Source organism: Pristiophorus japonicus, chromosome 3 (assembly GCF_044704955.1).
Source record: "Pristiophorus japonicus isolate sPriJap1 chromosome 3, sPriJap1.hap1, whole genome shotgun sequence".
NCBI classification, from domain to species: domain Eukaryota; kingdom Metazoa; phylum Chordata; class Chondrichthyes; family Pristiophoridae; genus Pristiophorus; species Pristiophorus japonicus.
Window position 1 is genome coordinate 235,443,740 of NC_091979.1, and position 23,463 is coordinate 235,467,202.

At 46.2% G+C, this 23,463-nt stretch overlaps 1 protein-coding gene across 2 annotated transcripts in view; it reads left to right on the plus strand.

Moving 5' to 3' along the window:
- exosc1 (exosome component 1) overlaps positions 1 to 23,463 on the plus strand; it is a 51,639-nt gene that overhangs the window by 14,405 nt on the left and 13,771 nt on the right. The window contains exons 4-8 of one of the 2 annotated variants that reach the window (XM_070876445.1): positions 687 to 775; positions 3,634 to 3,667; positions 6,047 to 6,096; positions 7,148 to 7,233; positions 18,868 to 18,951. In XM_070876445.1, coding sequence (XP_070732546.1) covers positions 687 to 775; positions 3,634 to 3,667; positions 6,047 to 6,096; positions 7,148 to 7,233; positions 18,868 to 18,951 — 343 coding nt within the window. Of the gene's footprint in view, positions 1 to 686; positions 776 to 3,633; positions 3,668 to 6,046; positions 6,097 to 7,147; positions 7,234 to 8,863; positions 9,233 to 18,867; positions 18,952 to 23,463 lie in introns of those variants that run through there. The other variant, XM_070876444.1, reaches the window with a different exon arrangement.

The following is a 23,463-nucleotide window of genomic DNA, read 5'->3' on the forward strand; positions in this document are numbered from 1 at the left end:
TCTACAGAATGCACTGCGGCAACTCGCCAAGGCTTCAGCAGCAGCACCTCCCAAACCCGTGACCTCTACCACCTAGAAGGACAAGGGCAGTAGGCGCTTGGGAACACCGCCACCTCCAGTTCCACTCCAAGTCTCACACCATACTGACTTGCAGATATATCGGCCGTTTCTCCATCGCCGCTGCATCAAAACCCTGCAACTCTCTCCCTGACAGCAATGTGGGAGTACCTTCACCGCACAGACCGCAGCGGTTCAGGAAGGCGGCTCACCACCACCTTCTCAAGGGCACCTAGAGATGGGCAATAAATGCCTTGCCAGCTAAAATCACAACCCAAGAATGAAAAAAAAAATCTTAATTACCCTGCACTAGATTTTGTGGCAGACTGTCGCTCACATTCTCCTGACTGGACTGATCCGTGTGTTAAGACAGTCTGTGGAAACTGTCTAAAATCCTAAATAAATGTTTTAAAAATTAAATCGGCTGATGGCCACTCTCCTGGGCACTGTCGCTGTGGCCTGTCTGGGATAGAGAATCATAACTGTTTTATACCAAAGCAGCCTCTTCTGTGGAACTCTTTACTCTTTCCCCCTCTCCCCGCCTCCCCACCCCCCACCCAAACCAGGGAGCTGCATCTTGTATTGTATTTATTATAAATGTTAACCAACATTTTTCTGTTTCTAAACAGGTGACCAGTATTAACCCACGGTTTGCTAAGGTTCATATTTTATACGTACGATCCACTCCACTGAAAGGGGCTTTTAGAGGAACCATCAGGTAACGTTAATAAAGCTAACTGGCTCTGCAGTCTGCTGGGAGGGAATGAGTTAATAGCCTCGTATTTAACTCTGCTTTACTACTGCTCATGAACTGTGCATGAACTGGATGCTTGCCCTCTGTGCCCCTTCCCTTTTCTGGGTTTATTGGCCCTTCATATCTTGAGGGATTGGGCAGGCAGATGGGCAAACTGCTCCCAACACTGTTGTCAGCTGGCTGCTCGGAAGCCGGTTGGAGAGGTCTGGAGATTCTTAAACCCCTTTCCCCCACCACTCCACAACGTAGAGGGGTCAGAGATAGGTGTACGAGTCATTCCCTGTATTTAGGAGGCATACAAAGTTTGTGACATTTACACCAGAATTTTACAGTGCTTCACAGAAGTCTCTCACTATCTCGCATGTAGTTTCAGCACAACTTTTAACTCCTTTTAGTGAGACTATAGTGTGTAGATCTGTGGTATCGCCCTAATACACAAGGTTCTGGTCTCAATATAGAGGCACTGGAGAAGTACAGAAAAAATTTACAAGGATGATACCAGAGCTGAGAGAGTATAACTATCAGGAAAGACTGATCAGGCTGGGGCTCTTTACTCTAGAAAAGAGAAGTGTGAGGGTGACCTGATCGAGGTGTTTAAAATTATGAAGGGGTTCGATAGGGTAGGCGTAGAGAAGATGTCTTCACTTGCGGGGGAAAACCAGAACTAGAGCCCATAAATATAAGTTGGTCACCAATAAAGGGAATATGGGGTTATGGGGAATGGGCAGGGTAGTGGACCTGAGGCCAAGATCAGATCAGCCATGATCGTATTAAATTGCGGAGCAGGCTGAGGAGCCATATGGTCTATTCCTGCTCCTATTTCTTATGTTCTTAAATCCAATAGGGAATTCAGGAGAAACTTCTTTACCCAGACTGGCGAGAATGTGGAACTCACTACCACAGGGAGTGGTTGAAGCGAATAGTATAGAAGCATTTAAGGAAAGCGAGATAAGCATATGAGGGGGAAAGGAATAGAGGGTTATGCAGATAGAGTTAGATGAGGAAAGATGGGAGGAGGCTCGAGTGGAGTGTAAACGCTGGCATGGACTGGTTGGGCCGAAGGGCCTGTTGCTGCATTGTATATTTTGTGGAAGGGTGTCCTAGAGTGGCGCTGGGTTTGGGGGTAGAAGTAGGCCAGGATTCCCGCTGGAAAGGTGAATGGGGTTCAGGCAAGACAGGGTCAGGCGAAGCTGTGATGCTCCCAGGATGCGTAAACTACTGCCTGGTACTGGGGCTCGTGTGAAAAGATCGCTTTGGGAAGATACTGGAGAGCAGCTGGCAGGCGTTGGGCTGGAGCCCAGCGAGAGTCCTGGACAGACAGATGATCATCCATTTGGCATCATCATAGGCAGTCCCTTGGAATCGAGGAAGACTTGCTTCCACTCTTAAAAGTGAGTCTTTAGATGGCTGAACAGTCCAATATGAGAGCTACAGGCCCTGTCACAGGTGGGACAGATAGTCATTGAGGGTAAGGGAGGGTGGGACAGATTTGTCGCATGCTCTTTCTGCTGCCTGCTCTTGGTTTCTGCATGCTCTCAGCGATGAGACTTGCGATGCTCAGCGCCCTCCCGGATGCTCTTCCTCCACTTAGGGCGGTCTTTGGCCAGGGACTCCCAGGTGTTGGTGCAGATGTTGTACTTTATCAGGGAGGCTTTGAGGGTGTCCTTGTAACATTTCCTCTACCCACCTTTGGCTCGTTTGCTGTGAAAGAGTTCCGAGTAGAGCACTTGCTTTGGGAGTCTCGTGCCTGGCTGAGCTGATCAAGTGTGGTCAGCGCTTCGATACTGGAGAGCAGCTGGCAGGCGTGGGGCTGGAACCCAGCGAGAGTCCTGGACAGACAGACAGAGAGAGAGAGAAAGATAATTGGGCAGAAAAGGGGCAGTGGTGCTTGTGCTCATGAGGGACTGGGTTCACCCCACATTCTTTGCCTACTAAACAGTTTTTGCGATATTATCTGCGCACGTTACACGCTGCTTAATATTAGGACTATGTTAACATCTGTGGATCTGTGTACAGTTTTGGTCTCCCTGCCCAAGGAAGGATACATTTGCCTTGGAGGGAATGCAACGAAGGTTCACCAGACTGATTCCTGGGATGGGGGGGGATTGTCTTTTGAAGATTGAGTAGACTAGGCCTATATTTTCTCGAGTTTAGAAGAATGAGAGATGATCTAATTGAAACATACAAAATTCTTACAGGGATTCATAGGGTAGATGCAGGGAGGATGTTTCTCCTGGTTGGGGAGTCTGGAACTGGGGTCACAGTCTCCGAATAATGGGTTGGCCATTTAGGACTGAGGGAAGGAGAAATTTCTTCACTGAAGGTGGTGAATCTTTGAAATTCTTTACCCCGAGAGTTTTGGATACTCAATGAGTATATTCAAGGCTGAGATCGATAGATTTTTGGATATCAAGGGATATGAGGATAGTGCGGGAAGGTGGAGGTAGATAAGCCATGATTTTATTGAATGGCCCACACCTGCTCCTATTTTTCTGGACTTCAGTTTGCTTGCATCATAGTTGTCTCTATCTTGAACGATAGGTGAGTCAAGGGTTATGGGGAGAGGGCAGGGAAGTGGATTTGAGGCCAAGATCAAATCAGCCTTGATCTTATTGAATGGTGGAGCAGGCTCGAGGGGCCAAATGGCCTACTCCTCCTATTTCTTATGTTCTACACATTCTTACTTGGTAGATGGTAGAATTACGATAAGAGCCCTCACCAATTAAGGCATGTACCACTCCTTTTAAACATTAAATATCAGCAAACTAAAATGTCTAATAATTCAAGGAGGGCAACGTTTAGCTTTACATTATTTTCCGCAGGAGAGAAGACATTCGGGCAACGGAAAAGGACAAGGTATGCACCTTTTTTCTCTCCACCTCTGTCATTAACCCCCCCCCCTCCAGCCTACAAGTTAATCTATTTTAGTAATGGAAACTAAAATAAGAACTTAAGAAATAGGAGCATTTGGCCCCTTGACCCTGCTCTGCCATTTAATAAGATCATGGCTGATCTAATCATGGACTTAGCTCCACTTCCCTCCCCGCTTCCCATAACCTATTATTCCCTTATCGTTCAAAAATCTGTCTATCTCCGCCTTAAATATATTCAATGACCCAGCCTCCACAGCTCTCTGGGGCAGAGAATTCCATAGATTTACAACCCTCAGAGAAGAAATTCCTCCCCATCTCAGTTTTAAATGGCCGGCCCCTTATTCTGAGACTATGTCCCCTAGTTTTAGTTTCCCCTATGAGTGGAAATATCTTCTCTGCATCCACCTTGTTGAGCCCCTCATTATCTTGTATGTTTCGATAAGCTCATCTCTCATTCTTCTGAACTCCGTGAGTATAGACCCAACATACTCAACCTATCTTCATAAGTCAACCCCCTTATCTCTGGAATCAACCTAGTGAATCTTCTTTGAACAGCTTCCAACGCAAGTATATCCTTCCTTAAATACGGAGACCAAAACTGTGCGCAGTACTCTAGGTGTGACCTCACCAATACCCTGTACAGTTGTAGCAGGACTTCTCTGCTTTTATACTCTATCCCCCTTGCAATAAAGGCCAACATTCCATTTGCCTTCCTGATTACTTGCTGTATCTGCATACTAACTTTGTGTTTCATGCACAAGGACCCCCAGGTCTCTCTGTACTGCAACACTTGCAATTTTTCTCCATTTAAATTATAATTTACTTTTCTATTTTTTCTGCCAAAGTGCATGATCTCACATTTTCCCACATTATACTCCATCTGCCAAATTTTTACCCACTCACTTAGCCTGTCCATATCCCTTTGCAGATTTTTTGTCCTCACAATTTGCTTTCCCACCCATCTTTGTATCATCAGCAAACTTGGCTACATTACACTCGGTCCTTTCATCCAAATCATTAATATAGATTGTAAATAGTTGAGGCACCAGCACTGATCCCTGTGGCACCCCACGAGTTACTGGTTGCCAACTGGAAAATTACCCATTTATCCCGACTCTCTGTTTTCTGTTAGTTAGCCAATACACTATCCATGCTAATATATTATCCCCAACCCCATCAACTTTTATCTTGTGCAGTAACTTTTTATGTGGCACCTTATCAAAGGCCTTCTGAAAATTCAGATACACCACATCCACCGGTTCCCCCTTATCCACCCTGCTCGTTACATCCTCCAAGAACTCCAGCAAATTTGTCAAACATGATTTCCCTTTCATAAAATCATGCTGACTCTGATTGATTGAATTATGCTTTTCCAAATGTCCTGCTACTGCTTCCTTAATAATGGACTCCAGCATTTTCCCAACGACAGATCTAAGGCTAACTGGTCTATAGTTTCCTGCTTTTTGTCTGCCTCCTTTTTTTAAATTGGGGTGTTACATTTGCGGTTTTCCAATCCGCTGGGACCGCCCCAGAATCCAGGAAATTTTGGTAGATTACAACCAATGCATCCACTATCTCTCATTGCTCAATTGTTCTTTTTGTAATTAAAAAAAATCTCTCCTCTCATTCCTGTTGTTGAAAGTGAAAGCTTGTTGCCTGGGGGAGTTGTGTAGATGCATTAGCATTGCGAATGTTTTATTGACTCTGCTGAGCTTTTATTTTTGTGTCTACGAGTGCATTCCTACCCATTGGCCGCTGATTGCAGTTGGTGGACGTCGATGAGACCAGCAATGAACTCTTGCAGGTGGTGCCTCTTCCCGACCAGTCCTGTTAACTTGCCTCAATTGGTGGCCTACTCTCCTCTGGGTCAGGAGGTTGTCTCTTGGGCACAAACGAGGGGCTTGAGCTGACTCAGCATTCCAGTATTGGGAGTGCTGCATTGTCGCTAATGCCATCTTTTGGATGAGATATTGGGTCGAGGTCTCTTCTGCCTGTTTGAGCGGATATAAAAGATCCCACAGCATTATTTGAAGAGCAATTTTTGTGGTGCCTGGCCAACATTTATTCCCCCCCCCAACAAACATCAGATTAACTAGTCATTTATCTCATTTGATGTTTGAGGGACCTTGCTGTGCACAAATTGACAGCCATGTTTGTCTGCAAAACAAAAACAGCAGCTGGCATTTATATAGCCACTTTTAACGTAGTGAAATATCCCAAAGTGATTGCATAACAACAGTGGCTGCACTTTGAAGGTACTTCATTGGCTGTGAAACACTTTTGGGACATCCAGGGACTATGAAAGGTGAGTACAAGGACAAGTTCTTCTTGCAAATGTACTGAATTATGTTCTTCCCTGCAGGTAGAGGTCTATAAATGCTTCCGACCCGGCGACATCGTTTTAGCGAAAGTGGTATCCTTTATGGTTCAAGTTTGATTATTAGCTGTGCCTCAGAATCTCACATCCGAAACTTGCGCGTATAATCTAAGCTGACATTTCAGTGCAGTACTGAGGTAGTGCTGCATTGTCGGAGGTGCCATCCTTTGGCCGAAACGTTAATGTGGTTGTTAACAAACCCACGGTAGTATTCAAAGACGAACATTAGTGAGCTCTCCCAGTGTCACCACCAATATTCCTCCCTCAACCAACACCAGTGATACTGATTAACTGCTCGTGTATCTTGTTATATAAAATGGCTGTCACGCTTTGCTACATCACAACAGTCATGCAATTCCGAAGTAATTCATTGTCTATAAAGTGTCGAGATAGTTGTGACTTGGTGAGGCCTCATATAAAAGGAGACAGACGTTGGCTCATCTGTACACAACGCATTGTCTTCGATTTAATGATGCCCGGAATGTTTGCTCTTCATTCTCTGCCTATTGAGTCAGGCACAAGGACATCCAGCACTGAGATCAGAAGCTTGGCGGAAGGCCCTTTTATTGTACGGCGACCTTATCCAGCCAGTAGCTGAGCTGTACAGACCAGAAAGGTCCCAGTTTCGGCTCTCCAGTCTGCAGTGAGTTCCCTGATCTCAGCTGGGGGCACACTATGGTGCACCTCAAGCTCGAACGGGAACTTAACTTGGGTTTGGGCTCCCACTCCTTGGCACCTGCCAAAGTCTCCTGCTGTAAAGCGTGCTGTGTGTGGATATCGGACAAGGACAAGATCGGCCTCTGCTTCGATGCCCCTTGCAGTAGAATATCTCGCTAAGACACAGCGTCTAGGCGCGCGCACATGAAAAGTGGCTTCATGGGCAGAGTACTCGTGGCACCCGTTAAACTGCTCTGTGGGGCATCCTGCAGTATGGGGAAACTGGTGCGAGGTGAAGGAGGAGTTAAATAAAAAGCTGTTGTGTTATATCTCTCAAAGCAAGACGCAGTTTAGGATTGAAAACCATAACTTAGTGTTGCTGACGCTCTGATGATTCAACCGTAAGACTTTCCTTGATGTGCCCTCCTCGATCTCTCTGGGCGATGCTCAGTCTAACTACCTGCTGACTACTGCCGAGAATGAACTAGGGGTTGTGGTCGCTCACAGCGAGGCAGGTGAGTATCTCCGAGCATGCTCTCAGCTTTGAAATATTTTCGGTGCTAAAGTCGGGACAAATTTCTGCTTTGAGGACAGGTTGCACAGACGTGGGCGTGTATTCCCTCGAGTGTAGAAGATTAAGGGGTGGTCTAATCAATGATTTTTTTTGCTGGGCAAGGCTATGAAGGGTTACGGAACCAAGGCGAGTCGATGGTGTTAAGATACAGTCCAGCCTTGATCTAATTGAATGGGGAAAGAGGCTCGTGGGGCTAAATGGCCGCCTCCTGTTCCAATGATGGGAAGCTTTGCCATGCTAAAGTGATTGACTACTCATGGCCTGTGACCCGTGCGAACATTCCCTATGGTGATACTCCAAGGAGCAGCCCTGCAGTTTCCAAACTTGGACTCGTTTCGAACAAGCTGACCTCCTGCATGGGCTGATGGTCATCCTGGGTTTCTGAGGTTGGCCATGGAATAGTGGCAGTGGGGAGTGTGAGGGGAGCAATTTGCTGGAAGTAACCAGGGTAGAAGAATTTATTCAATATTTGTTCTCTCTCCCTCACGTGATGCTGGCATTTATTGCCCATCCCAAATTGCCCTTGAGACAGTGGTGGTGAGCCGCCGCAGTCCGTGTGGTGAAGGTGCTCCCACAATTCTTTGGAACAGCGGAGGCTGAGGGGAGACCTTTTTGAGGTGTATAAAATTATGAGGGGCCTAGACAGAGTGGATAGGAAAGACCTATTTCCCTTCGCAGAGAGGTCAACAACCAGGGGGCATAGATTTAAAGTAATTGGTAGGAGGTTAAGAGGAGATTTGAGGGGAACTGTTTTCACCCAGAGGGTGGTGGGGATCTGGAACTCGCTGCCTGAAAGGGTGGTAGAGGCAAAAACCCTCACCACATTTAAAAAGTACTTGAAGTGCCGTAACCCTCAAGGCTATATGGGCCAAGAGCTAGAAAGTGGGATTCGGCTGGATAACTCCTTGTCGGTCGATGTTGACACGATGGGCCGAATGGCCTCCTTCGTGCTGTAAATTTCTATAATTCTATGAATTCTCTTGGTTAGGGAGCTCCAGAATTTCTTGACCCAGCAACGATGAAGGAATGGCTGATATATGTCCGAGGGCAGTGCATGTGACTTGGAGAGGAACTTGGAGGTGATGGTGTTCCCACAGCACACTCTTGTCCTTCTTGGTGGTAGAGGTCGCAGGACTGGCAGGTGCTGTCAAATAAGTTTAGTCATTTGCTGCAGTGCATTCAGTAGGCTGATGTATGCTGCAGCCCCATTGCACTGGTGATGGAAGGGATGGATAGAGAGTCCAATGGCGGGGCACTGATCCAATGAACTGCCCTATCCTGGATAGTAATGAGCTTCTCGAGTGCTTTGGCTACACTCAACCAGGTGAGTGTTTCAACACACCCCTGACTCAAGCCTTGTCGGTAGTGAAGAGACTTTGAGATGGTCAGAACATGAGCCGCACTTGGGGACATCACTGCCTCTGTTACAAAAAAAGCTTAAGGAAATTCGACTTGTTTTTCTTTGGTAAGGGACTTTGAAAATCTGAATCAATGTGCCACCCTCTATTTCCCCCCCCGCCCCCCCCCCCAATCCCCTGTGTATATTTAAAGGTAGTGTTTCCCTCCCTCAGGTGCGCAAATGGTCCCCGTCAGCTGGTGTGAGATGCAGTGCCCCAAATCTCATGGGAAAGAGTTCCGCAAAGTGGCTCGAGTGCAGCCCGAGTTCCTCCATACCTGAGTCTCGTCGCCGACACCAGCAAGAGCAGGATTGTCCGCCCTTAGACGGTGCACCTTACTGCTGTGAAGCCTGTTAATGGACCTAGTTTGTATTCAAATTACATCGCACAATGGTCCGCTGCTGTAGCCGGGAGTAAAAGGGCAGTTGGGGTCTGGCGTTGGAGTTGATGTCTTTTTTTTCTGCAACTTCACACAGACTCGGGTACTGAGCGACTTTACAGATTTTCAGCGTCTAAAATAAATAAATATTTTTCTTTAGCAAATCTTCTTTCTTTTAACTTTTTAACTCATTTATACATTATTTTTTACTCGTTCACGGGATGTGGACGTCGCTGACAAAGCCAGCATTTATCGCCCGTCCCTAATTGCCCCTTGAGAAGGTGGTGGTGAGCCGCCGCCTTGAACTGCTGTAATCCCGTGTGGTGAAGGTGCTCCCACAGTGCTGTTAGGGAGCACTGTTCCCATAACGGTTTGGTACAACTGAGTGGCTCATAACGGTTTGGTACAACTGAGTGGCTCGCTGGGCCATTTCAGAGGGCAGTAAAGAGTCAACCACATTGCTGTGAGTCTGGAGTCACATATAGGGCCAGTGCGGCAGATTTATTTCCCTGAAGGACATAAGTGAACGAGTTGGGTTTTTATGACAATCCAGTAGTCTCATTGTACCATTACTGAGACTAGCTTTTTATTCCAGAGTTATTTAATTAACTGAATTTAAATCCCCCACTGGTATGGTGTGATTTGAGCATACGTCTCCGGATCATCAGTCCAGGCCAATTGGATTATTATTCCGGTAACACAGTATGGTAGCACCGCAGTTGTAACAAGCTTACCATGTTCATGCTCATATGTGGAGAAAGGCCAGGTGGGCAAAATACCAGAGGGTTCTAGCTCCTGTGGAACTGAACCCCACAGCAAGAGTCAGCACCAGGAGAGGAGAACAGTGGGGAATATTCACGGAGCCTGCTGTCTCGACTATAGGATGCTAGAGACCTGTGCTGCAAAACAAATGGCAGGGATAACTTCAAGTGCCTATTTCTGAAATCTACAGCCCCACAACCCTCCGAGATCTCTGCGTCCCTCCAATTCGGCCCTCTTGCGCATCCCCGATTTTAATCACATTGGCGGCCGTGCGTTTAGTTACCTAGACCCCAAGCTCTGGAATTCTCTCCCTAAACTTCTTCGCCTCTCCCTCTTTTTAAGACGCTCCTTAAAACCTATCTCTTTGACCAAGCCTGCCCTAATATCTCATGTGGTTCGATCTCAAATTTTGTTTAATGATCACTCCTGATAAAGCACCTTGGGACCTTTTACTACGTTAAAGGCGCTGTCTAAATGCATGCTGTTACAGATACATCAATGTACTTGAAGTGGTATAAAGGAGTCAAGGTTTATGGGGAGAGCGCAGGGAAATGAAGTTGAGGTAATTTTCAGATCAGCCATGATCTTATTGAATGGTGGAGCAAATGGCCTACTCCTGTTCCTATTTCTTATGTTCTTAAGCACTTTAAACAGGGATAAGATCTTTATCTTACAGGATGGGTGCGCAACTTAAATTCTGGCTCGCATTGTGCCTCTCGATGTAACTCTGGAATTTTCCCCACGGTGAATCATGATTGTGACTCCACACCCAACCACTTCAAACCCTCCCAATCCCGACGACTTTACTCAAGTGGAAACAGCGAGCAATACTGTGAGGCTGCCACCAGGTGTCACTGTCTCTCTCTTTTTAACCGAAGGAAAATACTCCACAGACACAGACACACAGGGAGGGTGCGGGTTTCCTTGGGGATTCTCCCTCACATCCTCCATACTTTTGGCCGAAGAGGCATGGAAACCTCGGAAAAAACAAAGTTACAGCAGACAAGCAGGAGAACCCCTGCAGAAATTCACTTCAATTCTCAGGCACAGGTAACAACAACAACTTAACATAGAAACATAGAAAATAGGTGCAGGAGTAGGCCATTCGGCCCTTCTAGCCTGCACCGCCATTCAATGAGTTCATGGCTGAACATGCAACTTCAGTACCCCATTCCTGCTTTCTCACCATACCCCTTGATTCCCCTAGTAGTAAGGACTTCATCTAACTCCTTTTTGAATATATTTAGTGAATTGGCCTCAACAACTTTCTGTGGTAGAGAATTCCACAGGTTCACCACTCTCTGGGTGAAGAAATTCCTCCTCATCTCAGTCCCAAATGGCTTCCCCCTTATCCTTAGACTGTGTCCCCTGGTTCTGGACTTCCCCAACATTGGGAACATTCTTCCTGCATCTAACCTGTCTAACCCCGTCAGAATTTTAAACGTTTCTATGAGGTCCCCTCTCATTCTTCTGAACTCCAGTGAATACAAGCCCAGTTGATCCAGTCTTTCTTGATAGGTCAGTCCCGCCATCCCGGGAATCAGTCTGGTGAACCTTCGCTGCACTCAATAGCAAGAATGTCCTTCCTCAGGTTAGGAGACCAAAACTGTACACAATACTCCAGGTGTGGCCTCACCAAGGCCCTGTACAATTGTAGCAACACCTCCCTGCCCTTGTACTCAAATCCCCTCGCTATGAAGGCCAACATGCCATTTGCTTTCTTAACCGCCTGCTGTACCTGCATGCCAACCTTCAATGACTGATGTACCATGACACCCAGGTCTCTTTGCACCTCCCCTTTTCCTAATCTGTCACCATTCAGATAATAGTATGTCTCTCTGTTTTTACCACCAAAGTGGATAACCTCACATTTATCCACATTATACTTCATCTGCCATGCATTTGCCCACTCACCTAACCTATCCAAGTCGCTCTGCAGCCTCATAGAATCCTCCTTGCAGCTCACACTGCCACCCAACTTAGTGTCATCCGCAAATTTGGAGATACTACATTTAATCCCCTCGTCTAAATCATTAATGTACAGTGTAAACAGCTGGGGCCCCAGCACAGAACCTTGCGGTACCCCACTAGTCACTGCCTGCCATTCTGAAAAGTCCCCATTTACTCCTACTCTTTGCTTCCTGTCTGACAACCAGTTCTCAATCCATGTCAGCACACTACCCCCAATCCCATGTGCTTTAACTTTGCACATTAATCTCTTGTGTGGGACCTTGTCGAAAGCCTTCTGAAAGTCCAAATATACCACATCAACTGGTTCTCCCTTGTCCACTCTACTGGAAACATCCTCAAAAAATTCCAGAAGATTTGTCAAGCATGATTTCCCTTTCACAAATCCATGCTGACTTGGACCTATCATATTACCTCTTTCCAAATGCACTGCGATGACATCCTTAATAATTGATTCCATCATTTTACCCACTACCGATGTCAGGCTGACCGGTCTGTAATTCCCTGTTTTCTCTCTCCCTCCTTTTTTAAAAAGTGGGGTTACATTGGCTACCCTCCACTCCATAGGAACTGATCCAGAGTCAATGGAATGTTGGAAAATGACTGTCAATGCATCCACTATTTCCAAGGCCACCTCCTTAAGTACTCTGGGATGCAGTCCATCAGGCCCTGGGGATTTATCGGCCTTCAATCCCATCAATTTCCCCAACACAATTTCCCGACTAATAAGGATTTCCCTCAGTTCCTCCTCCTTACTAGACCCTCCGACCCCTTTTATATCCGGAAGGTTGTTTGTGTCCTCCTCAGTGAATACCGAACCAAAGTGCTTGTTCAATTGGTCCGCCATTTCTTTGTTCCCCGTTATGACTTCCCTTGATTCTGACTGCAGGGGACCTACGTTTGTCTTTACTAACCTTTTTCTCTTTACATATCTATAGAAACTTTTGCAATCCGTCTTAATGTTCCCTGCAAGCTTCTTCTCGTACTCCATTTTCCCTGCCCTAATCAAACCCTTTGTCCTCCTCTGCTGAGTTCTAAATTTCTCCCAGTCCCCGGGTTCTCTGCTATTTCTGGCCAATTTGTATGCCACTTCCTTGGCTTTAATGCTATTCCTGATTTCCCTTGATAGCCACGGTTGAGCCACCTTCCCTTTTTTATTTTTACGACAGACAGGAATGTACAATTGTTGTAGTTCATCCATGCGGTCTCTAAATGTCTGCCATTGCCCATCCACAGTCAACCCCTTCAGTATCATTCGCCAATCTATCCTAGCCAATTCACACCTCATACCTTCAAAGTTACCCTTCTTTAAGTTCTGGACCATGGTCTCTGAATTAACTGTTTCATTCTCCATCCTAATGCAGAATTCCACCATATTATGGTCACTCTTCCCCAAGGGGCCTCGCACAACGAGATTGCTAATTAATCCTCTCATTACACAACACCCAGTCTAAGATGGCCTCCCCCCTAGTTGGTTCCTCGACATATTGGTCTAAAAAACCATCCCTTATGCACTCCAGGAAATCCTCCTCCACCGTATTGCTTCCAGTTTGGTTAACCCAATCTATGTGCATATTAAAGTCACCCATTATAACTGCTGCACCTTTATTGCACGCACCCCTAATTTCATGTTTGATGCCCTCCCCAACATCACTACTACTGTTTTTATATAGCGCCTTTAACATAGTGAAACATCCCAAGGGCGCTGCACAGGAGTGTTATGCGATAAAAATTTGACACCGAGTCGCATAAGTAGAAATTAGCGCAGCTTGGTTAAGAGGTACATTTTAAGGAACGTCTTGAAGGAGAATAGCGGTTTAGGCAGGGAGTTCCAGAGCTTGGGGCCCAGGCAACAGAAGGCACGGCTGCCGATTGTTGAGCAATTACAATCAGGGATGCTCAAGAGAGCAGAATTAGAGGAGCGCAGACATTGTGGGGCTGGAGGAGATTACAGAGAAAGGGAGGAGCGAGTTGGGACAAGGGCAACAGAGTTTTGAATCACCTCTTGTTTACGTAGGGTAGAATGTGGACGGCCAGCCCAGGGGTGCGTTGGAATAGTCAAGTCAAGAAATAACAAAGGCATGGATGAGGGTTTCAGCAGCGGATGAGCTGAAACAAGGGGCGGAGACGGGTGAAGGTAGGCACTCTTGGTGATGGAGAGGATCAGGGGGTCAGGAGCTCAGATGGACAATGTTACGGACGTAACTCAGTAAGGAGAGAAACTGCATTTCTATAGCCCCTTTCACGACCTCCGGATGTTCCAAAAGCTTTGCAGCAAATGAAGTACTTTTGAAGTGCAGTCACTGTTGTAATAAAGGAAACGACAGCGGCCAATTTGCACACAGCAAGCTCCCACAAACAACAATGAGATTAATGGCCAGGAAATCTGCTTTCGGTAGAAACAAAAGAAGATGCTGGAAATACCCAGGTGGTCAGGTATTACCATAGGATATACGGCATAGAAACAGGTCATTCGGCCCAACCATGTCGGTATTTATGCTCCACTCGAGCCTCCGCCTATCTTTGCTCATATGTGCACCCAAAAAAAAATTAAAAGAAACATTGGTGGTGGAGGCACATATAGTTTGGACTAACCAAACTGGTAGCAATTCGGTGGAGGAGGATTTCCTGGCGTGTATAAGGGATGGTTTTCTAGACCAATACGTCGAGGAACCAACTAGAGAGCTGGCCATCCGAGACTGGGTGTTGTGTAACGAGAGAGGATTAATTAGCAATCTTGTTGTGCGAGGCCCCTTGGGGAAGAGTGACCATAATATGGTAGAATTCTTCATTTAAGATGGAGAGTGACAGTTAATTCAACGACTAGGGTTCTGAACTTAAAGAAAGGTAACTTCGATGATATGAGACGTGAGTTGGCTAGGATAGACTGGTGAATGATACTTAAAGGGTTGACGGTGGATAGGCAATGGCAGACATTTAATGATCACATGGATGAACTTCAACAATTGGACATCCCTGTTTGGCATAAAAATAAAACGGGGAAGGTGGCTCAACCGTGGCTAACAAGGGAAATTAGGGATAGTGTTAAATTCAAGGAAGTGGCATATAAATTGGCCAGAAATAGCAGCAAACCTGAGGACTGGGAGAAATTTAGAATTCAGCAGAGGAGGACAAAGGGTTTAATTAGGAGGGGGGAAATAAGAGTACGAGAGGAAACTTGCAGGGAACATAAAAACTGACTGCAAAAGTTTCTATAAATATGTGAAGAGAAAAAGATTAGTGAAGACAAACGTAGGTCCCTTGCAGTTGGATTCAGGTGAATTTATAATGGGGAACAAAGAAATGGCAGACCAATTGAACAAATACTTTGGTTCTGTCTTCACTAAGGAAGACACAAATAACTTTCTGGAAATACTAGGGGACCGAGGGTCTAGTGAGAAGGAGGAACTGAAGGAAATCCTTATTAGTCAGGAAATTGTGATAGGGAAATTGATGGGACTGAATCATAGAAATTTGCAGCACGGAAGGAGGCCATTTCGGCCCATTGCGTCTGCACCGGCCGACCAAGAGCTATCCAGCCTAATCCCACTTTCCAGCTTTCGGTCCATAGCCTTGTAAGTTACGGCACTTCAAGTGCACATCCAAGTACTTTTTAAATGTGGTGAGGGTTTCTGCCTCTACCACTTTTTCAGGCAGTGAGTTCCAGACCCCCACCACCCTCTGGGTGAAGAAATTTCTCCTCAAATCCACTCTAATCCTTCTACTAATTACTTTAAATCAATGCCCCCTGGTTGTTGACCCCTCTGCTAAGGGAAATAGGTCCACCCTATCCACTCTATCCAGGCCCCTCATAATTTTATACAACTCTCCCCTCAGCCTCCTCCGCTTCAAAGAAAACAACCGCAGCCTATCCAATCCCTCCTTTTAGCCTCGATCCCAGTGGGTTACAAGAGCTGAATGGGAGAGGAGAGGCAGATTTTGACCGAGCAGGGCACCAAGGAGATCAAGCGAACCGGTGGCCAAGGGGAAAACTTTCTGGGGGCTGAAGTCATATCTGATGTAGAAAAAGATGGTTGTGGGTGTTGGAGGCCGATCGTTATAGGCCCCGGACATCGCTGCAGGAGTTCTTCAGGGTGGTGTCCTCCACACAACATATTCAGTTGCTTCATTAATGACCTTCCCTCAATCATAAGGTCATAAGTGGCGATGTTCACAAACTCCAGCTCCATTCACAACTCCTCCGATAATCAAGATGCAACAAACCTCAAAGTGTGAAGTGATGCATTTCGGAAGGAAGAAGTGGGAGAGGCAACATAAGCTAAATGATACAATTTTAAAGTGGGTCCAGGAACAGAGAGACCTGGGGGTGTGTATATACACAAATCTTTGAAGGTAGCAGGACAAGTTGATAAAGTTCTGAAAAAAAGCATTGGCTTTATGTCAGCCTTGGCTCACTGGGTATTTCTCTCAATTCTGAGTCAGAAGGCTGTGGATTCAAGTCCCACTCCAAAGACCCGAGCACAAATATCGAGGGTGACACTCCCAGTACAATACTGAGGGAGCGCCGCAAGCCGATAAATCCCCAGGGCCTGATAGTCTGCATCCCAGAGTACTCAAGGAAGTGGCCCTAGAAATAGTAGATGCATTGGTGGTCATTTTCCAACATTCTATAGACTCTGGATCAGTTCCTATGGATTGGAGGGTAGCTAATGTAACCCCACTTTTTAAAAAAGGAGAGAGAGAGAGAAAACAAGGAATTATAGACCGGTTAGCCTGACATCGGTAGTGGGGAAAATGCTGGAATCAATTATTAAAGATGTAATAGCAGCACATTTGGAAAACAGTGACAGGATCGGTCCAAGTCAGCATGGATTTATGAGAGGGAAATCATGTTTGACAAATCTTCTGGAATTTTTTGAGGATGTAACTAGCAGAGTAGACAAGGGAGAACCAGTGGATGTGGTGTATTTGGACTTTCAAAAGGTTTTTGACAAGGTCCCACATAAGAGATTAATGTGCAAATTAAAGCACATGGTATTGGCGGTAATGTATAGACGTGGATAGAGAACTGGTTGGCAGACAGGAAGCAGAGAGTCGGGATAAACGGGTCCTTTTCAGAATGGCAGGCAGTGACTCGTGGGGTACCGCAAGGTTCAGTGCTGGGACCCCAGCTATTTACAATATACATTAATGATTTAGACGAAGGAATTGAATGTAATATTTCCAAGTTTACAGACGACACTAAGCTGGGTGGCAGTGTGAGCTGTGAGGAGGATGCTAAGAGGCTGCAGGATGACTTGGACAGGTTAGATGAGTGGGCAAATGCATGAAAGATGCAGTATAATGTGGATAAATGTGAAGTTATCCACTTTGGTGGCAAAAACAGGAAGGCAGATTATTATCTGAATGGTGACAGATTAGGAAAAGGGGAGGTGCAACGAGACCTGGGTGTCATGGTACATCAGTCATTGAAAGTTGGCATGCAGGTACAACTGACGGTGAAGAAGGCAAATGGCATGTTAAGTTGTTGAGGCCAGTTCAAGGGGTATGGAGATCCCTTTAGCCATAAGGGCCACATCTAACTCCCTTTTGAATATATCTAATGAACTGGCCTCAACAACTTTCTGTGGTAGAGAATTCCACAGGTTCACAATTCTCTGAGTGAAGAAGTTTCTCCTCATCTCGGTCCTAAATGGCTTACCCCTTATTTTAGACTGTGACCCTTGGAACCCAACATCGGAAACATTCTTCCTGCATCTAACCTGTTTAATCCCGTCAGAATTTTATATGTTTCTATGAGATCCCCTCTCATTCTTCTAAATTTCAGTGAATATAAGCCTAGTCAATCCAGTCTTTCTTCATATGTCAGTCCTGCCATCCCGGGAATCAGTCTGGTGAACCTTCGCTGCACTCCCTCAATAGCAAGAATGTCCTTCCTCAGATTAGGAGACCAAAACTGTACACAATATTCAAGGTGTGGCCTCACCAAGGCCCTGTACAAATGCAGCAAGACCTCCCTGCCCCTATACTCAAATCCTCTCGCTATGAAGGCCAACATGCCATTTGCCACCTTCACCGCCTGCTGTACCTGCATGCCAACTTTCAATGACTGATGTACCATGATACCCAGGTCTCGTTGCACCTCCCCTTTTCCTAATCTGTCACCATTCAGATAATATTCTGCCTCCCTGTTTTTGCCACCAAAGTGGATAACCTCACATTTATTCACATTATTCTGCATTTGCCATGCATTTGCCCATTCACCTAACCTGTCCAAGTCACCCTGCAGCCTCTTAGCATCCCCCTCACAGCTCACACTGCCACCCAGCTTAATGTCATCTGCTATGTTTCTATGAGTCTTCTTGAACCGCTGGTAGTGGTTTTGATGCAACTGAGGGGCTCACTAGACCACATTAGCGGACAGTTAAGAGTCAACCACATTGGTGTGGGAGTGGAGTCACCTATTAACCAGACCAGGTAAGGACGACTGGTTTTCTTCCCTAAAGGGTTTTTAGGACCATCTGGAAACTTCGTGGTCACTTACTGATACCAGATTATTTTTTAACTGACTCCCATGATTATTCTCTCTATAAGCCTTCCCGATCCTTCGATTAGATGCCAGCCTGTAACTCACTCCCAGGTATCCGTTATTCTATGTATAAACCCCCCCGAACCCCTTGATTAGATTCCAGCCTGCAACTCACTCCCGGGTATCCGTTATGCTATATATAAACCCCTCAAATTAGATTCCAGCCTGTAATTCAGTCCCGGGTATCCGTTATTCTAAATATAAACCACCCGAACCCCTCGATTAGATTCCAGCCTGTAACTCACTCCCGGGTATCCATTATTCTAAATATAAACCACCCGAACCCCTCGATTAGATTGCAGCCTGTAACTCACTCCCGGGTATCCATTATTCTAAATATAAACCACCCGAACCCCTCGATTAGATTCCAGCCTGTAACTCACTCCCGGGTATCCATTATTCTAAATATAAACCACCCGAACCCTTTGATTAGATTCCAGCCTGTAACTCGCTCCTGGGTATCTGTTATTCTATATATCCATTTCTGACCCTTATATACCTCCTGTGTTCTGATTGCAGAGCGCAGGATAAACGGCTCGTGTGTCTGCTCCGTGCTGCAGAAAACAGCACGTGGCACTTGGGAGGAACAGAAAATGAGAAGAAGTAAAGAAAAGAAAGACTTGCATTTAAGTAGCGCCTTTCATGGCCTCAAACGTCCCAAAGTGCTTTACAGCCAATTAAGTACTTTTGGAGTGTAGTCACTGTTGTAATATGGGAAACGCAGCAGCCTATTTGCACACAGCAAGCTCCCACAAACAGCAATGTGATGATGACCAGATAATCTGTTTTAGTGATGTTGATTGAGGGATAAATATTGGCCCCACGACACCGGAGAGAACTCCCCTGCTCTTCTTTGAAATAGTGCTGTGGGTTTTTTTTCACGCCCAGTGAGAGTCGGGGCCTCGGTTTAATGTCTCATCCGAAAGACGGCATCTCTGACAGTGCAGCACTGTCTCAGCACTGCTCTGGGAGTGTTGGGCCTGATTTTTGGGCTTGAACCTACCATCTTCTGACTCAGAGGCGAGAGTGCTAACCACAGGCTTCTAAAAATAATCCTGCTGATACTGGGTGCCTTGGAGAAAACAATGCTGCTTACTCCAGCATCTCCAGTGTGGAGCACCAAAGTCACAGATTTTTTTTTAAAGCATAGAAAAAAGAGAAAGACTTGCATTTATATAGCGCCTTTCACAACCACCGGACGTCCCAAGGTATTTTACAGCCAATTAAGTATTTTTTGAAGTGTAGTCACTGTTGTAATGTGGGAAACGCAGCAGCCAAATTGCGCACAGCAAGCTCCCATAAACAGCAATGTGATAATGATCGGATAATCTGTTTTAGTTATGTTGATTGAGGGATAAATATTAGCCGCAGGGAGGATAACTCCCCTGCTCCTCTTCGAAATAGTGCCGTGGGATCTTTTACATCTACCTGAGAGGGCAGATGGGGCCTCGGTTTAATGTCTCATCCGAAAGACGGATATAAAATGATTAATTACGTTTCGTCAATAACTAGTAGGCACTAAGTTGACCTTCAGTGACTTAATGTGTCGATTGACAAAACACTGGCTCGGTTTAAAAATAACCCTATTGTCAGTCCTCTCCACGGCAGTCTCACAGAGTCAATTAATCAGCAGATGCCTGACAGGCTGACTTTCTTCACAGTGCGTCTCATGTACAACCTTGGTGATAGATTACACTGGTCCCATAATCTCAATTAAAAAGGACATGGAAGGCCTGGAAAAGGCCTTGGCAAACCTTTCAACACCCGCACCCCCCATCACCATCTTCGTCCGTTGCCCAGATAGTGTTCCACTGGCATATCGGGTTCCTGTGGACAGATCACCAAATGATCATAGCTTCAAATGTAAGCCGAGACTAGACTGCGGGCGCCTGGAGTGTACGAAAGATGGAGGGGAGCAAGAGAGTGGGATAAGTGATGCTTCAGCTGTACAGAGCCTTGGTCAGACCCCATCTGGAGTAACTGCGTTCAGTTCTGGGCCCCGCACTTCAGGAAGGATATATTGTACTTGGAGGGGGAGCAGCACAGATGTAACCAAATGCTTACATTATGACAGATCGCATAAACTTTACTCTCGCTGGGGGACAGTTCCACACACACTGACTCTCACTGGGGTACAGTTCCACATATACTGACTCTCACTGGGGTACAGTTCCACAGACACTGACTCTCACTGGGGTACTGGTCCCACAAACACTGACTCTCACTTGGGTACAATTCCACAGACACTGACTCTCACTCGGGTACAGTTCCACAGACACTGACTCTCAGTGGGGTACAGTTCCACAGACACTGATTCTCACTGGAGTATGGGTTCCACAGGCACTGACTCTCACTGGGGTACAGTTCCCCAAGCACTGACTCTCACTGGGGTAAAGTTGCACACACACACTGACTCTCACTGGGGTACGCGTTCCCCAGACACTGACTCTCACTGGGGTACAGTTCCAGACACTGGCTCTCACTGGGGTACAGTCCCACACACACTGACTCCCACTGGGGTACAGTTCCACAGACACGGACTCTCACTAGGGTACGGGTCCCACACACATTGACTCTCACTAGGGTACAGTTCCACAGACACTGACTCTCACTGGGGTACAGTTCCCCAGGCACTGACTCTCACTGGGGTATGGGTTACACAGACACTGATTCTCACTGGGGTACGGGCTCCACAGGCACAAACAGTCATTGGGATACAGTTCCCCTCGCACATGAGGAATCACCCTTGGGATCTCCTTTGCGTCGCCTCCAGCGCTTGAATGTCTCTCTTGTTTGTCATTGACCAGCACGGGACACTGTGCTGAAGGTGCCGTATGTCCAGAGCCCTGCACAGTTTGATCAGAACTTCCTCTAACTTGTATTTTATTGATTTGGCTGTAGTTCAACTTCCTATGGGTTTTGTTGCTCTCTGCTCTGCATTTATGTCGCACTTTTAACATAGTAAAACATCCCAAGCTGCTTCACAGGAGCGATTATTAAACATAAATTGACACCAAGCGACACAAGGAGATATGAGGATAGGTGACCAAAAGTTGTCAGAGGTAGGTTTTAAGGAGCATCTTAAAAGGAAGAGAGAGAGAGAAGTGGAGAGGCTTGAGGAGGGAATTCCAGAGCTTAGGGCCTAGGCAGCTGAAGGCACGGCCGCCAATGGTGGACCAATTAAAATCGGATATGTGCAAGAGGCCATAACTGGAGGAGCGCAGAGATCTCGGAAGGTTGTAGGGATGGAGGAGGTTACAGAGATAGGGAGGAGTGAGGGCCATGGAGGGATTTGAAAATAAATGTGAGATTTTTGAAATTGAGGCGATGCCGGACTGGGAGCAAATGTTGGTCAGCGAGCACTGGGGTGATGGGTGTGCGGGAATCAGCACTTTGAGTATCAAGTCTACTGAGACTTGTATTTACACAACTCATCAAGTTTCTCAGAAACATCTCAAAGATTATAAATCCAATGGGGAATTCAGGAGAATCTTCTTTACCCAGAGAGTGGTGAGAATGTGGAACTCGCTACCACAGGGAGTGGTTGAGGCGAATGGCATAGATGTATTTAAGGGGTAACTAGATAAACACACGAGGGAGAAAGGAACAGAAGGATGTGCTGATAAAGTGAGGTGAAGAGGGTGGGAGGAGGCTCGTAAGAACATAAGATTTGGAGCAAGAGTTAGCCATTAAGCCCTTCAAGCCTACTCCGCCATTGAATAAGATCATGGCTGATCTTCTACCTCAACTCCATCTTCCTGCACTATCCTTTAATTCCTTTAGTATCTAAAAATCTATCATAGAATCATAGAAGTTTATAACATGGAAGGAAGCCATTTCGGCCCATCGTGTCCATGCTGGCCAACAAGAGGCTACCCAGCCTAATCCCACTTTCCAGCTCTAGGTCCGTAGCCCTGTGGGTTATGGCACTTCAGGTGCACATCCAAGTACTTTTTAAATGTGGTGAGGGTTTCCACCTCTACCATCCTTTCAGGCAGTGAGTTCCAGACCCCCACCACCCTCTGGGTGAAGAAATTTCCCCTCAAATCCCCTCTAAACCTTCTACCAATTACTTTAAATTTATGCCCCCTGGTTGTTGACCTCTCTGTTAAGGACAATAGGCCCTTACTATCCACTATATCTAGGCCCCTCATAATTCTATACACCTCAATGAGGTCCCACACAAGAGATTAGTGTGCAAAATTAAGGCACATGGTATTGGGGGTAATGTATTGACGTGGATAGAGAATTGGTTGGCAGACAGGAAGCAAAGAGTGAGAATAAATGGGTCCTTTTCAGAAGGGCAGGCAGTGACTAGTGGGGTGCCGCAGGGTTCAGTGCTGGGACCCCAACTATTTACAATATACATTAATGATTTAGACGAAGGAATTGAATGTAATATCTCCAAGTTTGCAGATGACACTAAGCTGGGTGGCAGTGCGAGCTGCAAGGAGGATGCTAGGAGGCTGCAGGGTGACTTGGACAGGTTAGGTGAATGGGCAAGTGCATGGCAGATGCAGTATAATGTGGATAAGTGTGAGGTTATCCACTTTGGTTGCAAAAACAGGAAGGCAGATTATTATCTGAATGGTGACAGATTAGTAAAAGGGGAGGTGCAACGAGACCTGGGTGTCATGGTACATCAGTCATTGAAGGTAGGCATGCACGTACAGCAGGCAGTCAAGAAGGCAAATGGCATGCTGGCCTTCATAGCGAGGGGATTTGAGTATCGGAGCAGGGAGGTCTTACTGCAGTTGTACAGGGCCTTGATGAGACCAAACTTTGAGTATTGTGTGCAGTTTTGGTCTCCTAATCTGAGGAAGGACATTCTTGCTATTGAGGGAGTGCAGCGAAGGTTCACCAGACTGATTCCCGGGATGGCAGGACTGACATATGAAGAAAGACTGGATCGACCAGGCTTATATTCACTGGTATTTAGAAGAATGAGAGGGGATCGCATAGAAACATATAAAATTCTGACAGGATTGGACAGGTTAGATGCAGGAAGAATATTCCCGATGTTGGGGAAGTCCAGGACCAGGGGTCACAGTCTAAGGATAAGGGGTAAGCCATTTAGGACCGAGATGAGGAGAAACTTCTTCAATCAGAGAATTG